The sequence below is a fragment of the Eriocheir sinensis genome, chromosome 68 (genome assembly GCF_024679095.1).
Source record: "Eriocheir sinensis breed Jianghai 21 chromosome 68, ASM2467909v1, whole genome shotgun sequence".
Lineage (NCBI taxonomy): Eukaryota > Metazoa > Arthropoda > Malacostraca > Decapoda > Varunidae > Eriocheir > Eriocheir sinensis.
Window position 1 is genome coordinate 4401520 of NC_066576.1, and position 6137 is coordinate 4407656.

Below are 6137 nucleotides of genomic sequence, written 5' to 3' on the forward strand. Positions count from 1 at the left end.
CTCCCTTGCGGCCACAGTATAGGCATGGCCCTGGACCCCTCCTGGCCACAGTGCCTGCATGGCCCGGAGCAAGGTCTTGGGTACAGATTCGTGTTTTCGTATACTCGTTAAAGCAGTGTTAGCTCGGCCATGCTGTGTCCCCGGGGCGTCGGTGTGCGCGTGGCCCGCCCTTGGGGCATCAGTACAGACCATATTGACTGACTGCCGCGTGTGTCCTGGCCCTGGGCACACACACGGCCCGGGGTCAAGGCGTGGCTTAGCAATAGGAAGCAAAGAGTGCAAATCAATGGTAAAAGATCTGACTGGGGATGTGTTACGAGTGGGGTCCCACAAGGTTCGGTATTAGGTCCACTTTTGTTTATTATTTATATCAATGACTTAGATACAGGAATTAGTAGTGATGTTAGTAAATTTGCAGATGATACCAAGATCGGTAGAGTAATTGAGTCGGATCAGGACGCTAGTATTCTCCAAGGTGAACTCAACAGATTGTATGACTGGGCGGATAAATGGCAGATGGAGTTCAATGTAGGGAAGTGCAGTATTCTGAGTGTAGGTAGGAACAACCCCTCACATAACTATTGCTTAAATGACACTCTCATAAGCAGGTCTGGGTGCGAGAGGGATTTAGGGGTCTTAGTGAGCTCTGAACTCCGTCCAAGGGCACAATGCATTCAAGCTAGAAATCGAGCTAATAGGGTACTGGGATTTATTTCAAGGAGCGTAAGCAACAGAAGCCCCGAAGTCTTCCTCAAACTATATTTAGCATTAGTTAGACCTCATCTTGACTATGCGGTTCAGTTCTGGTCACCTTACTAGAATGGATATCAAAATGTTAGAATCGATGCAGAGGAGGATGACTAAGATGATTCAGGGGTTGAGAAACTTGCCATACGAGGAAAGACTCAAACAGTTAAACTTGCATTCTCTAGAAAGGCGAAGGGTGCGTGGAGACATGATCGAGGTTTGTAAACGGATGAAGGGCTTTAATAAGGGAGACATTCATAAGGTTTTGTTGGTAAGAGAACCGGGTAGGACACGAAGTAATGGGTTTAAACTGGATAAATTCAGATTCAACAGGGACATAGGCAAAAATTGGTTTACTAACAGGGTGGTGGATGAGTGGAATAGGCTTAGCAGTCATGTGGTGAGTGCCAATACAATTGTCACATTCAAAAATAGACTAGATAAATTCATGGACAGCGATATTAGGTGGGGTTAGATACACGGGAGCTTAGGGTCAAAGGAGCTGCCTCGTACAGGCCTACCGGCCTCTTGTAGACTCCTGCGTTCTTATGTTCTTATGGGTCCCTGTGTTTTGGGAGCCTCACGCGGCGCAGCGTAACGCACTTTAGCAACGCCCTGCCTCCCCCCCTCCTTTACTGCGTGGCGGCCCTTCCCTCCCTCCCCTTAATTCCTCAGGCCAGCGCAGCGTAACGCACTTTAGCAACGCCCTGCCTCCCCCCCTCCTTTACTGCGTGGCGGCCCTTCCCTCCCTCCCCTTAATTCCTCAGGCCAGCGCAGCGTAACGCACTTTAACAACGCCCTGCTTCCCCTGCCTCAGGTCAGGGCCGCCTCTTCCTTGGCGAACCTCTCATCACCATCAGTCCTTTCTGTCCCTCCATCCTCAGCCTCCCATCAAAACCGTCTCCTCCTCCTCAGCCTTCTCTGCGGGCTTACTCTGAACCCTCACACAAACAGACGACAGTTATGTAGTGTTACCAACTCAAAACCAAATTCAAATACAAACAGGCTTCAGTTATGTAGTGTTACCAACTCAAAACCAAATTCAAACACAAACAGCTTCAGTTATGTAGTGTTACCAACTCAAAAACCAAATTCAAATACAAACAGGCCTCAGGTATGTAGTGTTACCAACTCAAAAACCAAATTCAAATACAAACAGGCCTCAGTTATGTAGTGTTACCAACTCAAAAACCAAATTCAAATACAAACAGGCTTCAGTTATGTAGTGTTACCAACTCAAAAACCAAATTCAAATACAAACAGGCTTCAGTTATGTAGTGTTACCAACTCAAAAACCAAATTCAAACACAAACAGACTTCAGTTATGTAGTGTTACCAACTCAAAACCAAAGACAACTTCTGAACTCTTTCTTGCCGTTGTTAACTTCCAGTCCGTTGCTGTTCTTTCCTCCTCGGCCTCTGCTCCAAACTCTGACCAACAGAGACAAATGACGTGTAGGATGCAAACACTGACCCGTAAAAGTGGCTCATGGAAGGCTCGCAGCGTGTCCGGGTTTATTGTACAGCAAAGGGAACAGCGCAAGGGCAATGAACAAAGAAATTATAGGCGCCCGCTGATTGCTGATGCGGCTGACTGAAGGCGTTGAGGCTGATTTGAGGACAATGGCCGAGGAAAGGGGAGCCGGCAACCATGGGCGTCAGCATTTCCCTCTGCCCCTCACACCCTCCCTCACACCCTCCCTCGCACCCTTCCTCACACCCTTCCTCACACCCTCCCTCACACCCTTCCTCACACCCTCCCTCACACCCTTCCTCGCTCCCTCCCTCACACCCTCCCTCACACCCTTCCTCACCCTTCCTCACCCTCCCTCACCCCTTCCTCACACCCTCCCCACACCCCTTCCACCCTCCTTCACCCTCCTCCACCCTTCCCTCACACCCTCCCTTCACTCCCCACCTTCCCCACTCTCAACACCCTCCCTTCACTCCCCACCTTCCCCACACTCCTTCCACCCTCCTCACACCCTTCCTCACACCCTCTCACACCCTTCACACCTTCCTCACACCCTCTCCTCCCTCACACCCCTTCCTCACCCTCCCTCACACCCTCCCTCACCCCTCCCTCACACCCTTCCTCACCCTCCTCACACCTTCCTCACACCCTCCTCACCACCCTCCCTCACACCCTTCCTCACCTCCCTCACACCTTCCTCACACCCTCCCACACCCTCTCCACACCCCTTCCTCACATTCCTCCACCATTCCCTCAACACCTCTCACACCCTTCCTCACCCCTTCCTCACACTCCCTCACCCTTCCTCCACACCCTTCCCTCCACCCTCCTCACACCTCCCCACACCTCACACCTTCCTCACACCCTCCTTCACACCCATCCTCACACCCTCCCTCACACCCTCCTTCACACCCTTCCTCACACCCATCATCACACCCTCTCTCACACCCTCACACCCTCAATCTCCCTCACACCCGCATCATAAATTACTTTACAAATTAAAGCAAATAGGTATTGACGGTCAAGTAAACCAATGGATCGCGAATTGGTTGAGCAACAGACAACAAAGAGTAGTGATTGACGGATTTCACTCAGAGTGGGCGTCACTAGTGGCGTCGGCGTCCTCAGGGCTCGGTCCTTGGCCCAGTGCTCTTAATTATTTACATCAACGACGTGGATGTTGGACTCAATAACCGCATTAGTAAATTTGCAGACGACACAAAGATTGGCAACTCGGTTCTCACTGACGAAGACAGGCAAAGCCTCCAAGAGGATTTGCACAAAATTTCAGCTTGGTCGGATAGATGGGAGATGCCCTTTAACGTAGACAAGTGCCAGGTCCTTCAAGTTGGAACGAGGAATAAGAAGTTCGAATACGAAATGCGCGGCGTTAAACTCAAAAGCGTTCAATGAGTCAAAGACTTGGGTGTCAAAATCGCGTCAAACCTCAACTTCTCACAGCAATGAATCGATGCAGCAAATAAAGCGAAAAGAAGGTTGGGCGTCATTAAAAGAAAATTTGAATTCAAGAATAAAGATGTAATACTCCCGCTCTACAACCGTTTAGTCCGACCCCACTTGGACTATGCGGTACAATTTTGGTCCCCCCACCATGCAAAGTATCGTGCTAAATAAGAAGGTGGTCAACGTCGGGCAACGAAAATGATCCTTCCTTGCGCAACAAATCCTACGAAGAAAGGCTTTCTACCCTTAACATGTTCTCTCTTGAGAAACGTCGCCTCCGAGGAAAACTGATCGAATGTTTTAAAATACTTAATGGTTTCACGAATGTAGACAGATCAACATTGTTTATGATCGATGACACTTTGCGCACGAGGAACAATGGCGTAAAACTCAGATGTAGGCAAGGAAATTCAGACTGCACCAAATTTTTCTTCACCAACGTTGTAGTGCGAGAATGGAATAAGCTTCCACCGTCAGTGGTCCAGTGTAACACGATTGACTCCTTCAAAAATAAGCTCGACCGTCACTTCCTTCAACTTAATATCAACTAGAGTAGAAATGCAACGTTTTGGAGTCTTCTGATTAATGTAAAATCACTTAGGTTTAAGAACAGACCACCAAGTCTGGACCATGGGGTCTGTGTGGTCTGATTTTCTATGTAAATCTATGTAAATCACACCCTCCTTCACACCCTCCCTCACACCCTCCCTCACACCCTCCCTCACACCCTTCCTCACACCCTCCCTCACACCCTCCCTCACACCCTTCCTCACACCCTCCCTCACACCCTCCTTCACACCCTTCCTCACACCCTTCCTCACACCCTTCCTCTTTGTAACGGAACAGCTCCTAGATTCATGCCTATCAGCGCTTAGATTGATTCCGTTGAAGCTGACCTCGAGGGAATGGCCGAGGAAGGGGGAGCCTGCGGTCGTGGGCAGGGTTGAAGTAATTGTAATTATAATTTGATTGAATGTAATTAATTACAGTATTACTGCAATTAAAGTAAGTATTTGTAATTGTAATTAATTAAAGGATGAGGTAATCTGTAATTTAATTGTAATCATAAAATGGAAGTGGTATTGGTCCATCAGGAGTGATGGGTTGCTAACGAGACTTAAATTAGCTGGTGACACTCGGGAAGTCGGCGGCGGCCGCTCCGCCACTACATAGGACCGGCAGTAATGGGCGGTGTGCTAAACACAGTTTCAGTGTGACCTCAGCACTTCTGTTACTTAGGTACACTTATGGAAGTAAATTATAAAACCCTATCAGCTCGATTCCTCGCCTCCAGACACTGTTGCCCGAGCCGAAGATCCGCGTTCATCCTCGCAGCCCAATCCCTTGTATTTGTAATTGTAATTGAATTTTTTGAAGTAATTGTAATTGCAATGTAATTGCTATTTCCAAATGTAATTATAATTATAATTGTAATTCAAAGTTTCTGAAAGTAATTGCGATTGTAATTGTAATTAAATTTTTCAAGTGTAATTACTCCAACCCTGGTCGTGGGTGTAATAATAATAATAATAATAATAATAATAATAATAATAATAATAATAATAATAATCACAATAATAACGATAATAATAATCAACGGTTTATTGAGGATAGCTGAAAACATACAAGCCTACAGAGCAGAGACAAGACATCAACAGGCAACAAGCAGCAAGGGTCCAGGGTCAGCACGCACTGCCAGGCGTCACCGTCTCCGCCTGTCCCTCACACCCCTCCGCCGGTGGTCGTGTGGACAGGAGAGTGAGGCAGAGGAACACACTGGGACGGAAACAGCCACTCCTTGTATATGTGTTGTGTGTGTGTGTGTGTGTGTGTGTGTCTGTGAGTTGTCTATTCTGTGTGTTGTTGTTCCCAGTGGGCGCCGTGTGCAGCCTGTGGCCGCTAGTAGTGTCCTCGTGTCCTCGTGTGGAGCGCAACAAGGGGACATAGTAACAGCCTCAGTAAGTCCAGGGTGTTTATTGGTGCTCGTGAGGGTCAAAGGAAAGGTCTGGGTTGGCTTACATTAGTTCAGTAAGACCACGATAGATAAATAGGATCACAGTGCTAATAAATAGATAAATAGCTGCTCCTCTTCCTCCTCCTCCTCCTCCTCTTCTTCTTCTTCTTCGCTTCCTCTTGTTACCGTTGTCTTCTTTCCTCCTCCTCCTCGTCCTCCTCTTCTTCAGTTCCTCTTGACACCGTTGCCTGTTTTCCTCTTCTTCCTCTTCACTTTTTCTCGTTTCCATTCTTTACATTCCTCTTATTCCTTCCTCCTCTATCCTACAACACTCTCCTCTTCTCCTCCTCTTCCTCCTCCTCTCCCCCTCCTCCTCCTCCCCCTCACTTCCTCTCGCCGCCCTCCCCGTCGCCGTCCTCGCCGCTGAAGGAGCCCTGGTTGCCGTCCGCGGAGGTGCCGTCGGCGTCGTGCGGCACGGCGTTGCTCTCCATCACGCGG

The 6137-nt window shown here is 48.5% G+C and overlaps 1 protein-coding gene across 1 annotated transcript in view; it reads right to left on the reverse strand.

The window, feature by feature from the left end:
• Positions 1 to 5285: 5285 nt before the first annotated feature.
• Positions 5286 to 6137, reverse strand: part of LOC126988184 (cuticle protein AM1199-like) — a 2301-nt gene continuing 1449 nt past the window's right edge. Inside the window, exon 3 of the mRNA XM_050846072.1 lies at positions 5286 to 6137. This exon is cut by the window's right edge and continues 60 nt beyond it. Coding sequence (XP_050702029.1) covers positions 6023 to 6137 — 115 coding nt within the window. The 3' untranslated portion in view covers positions 5286 to 6022.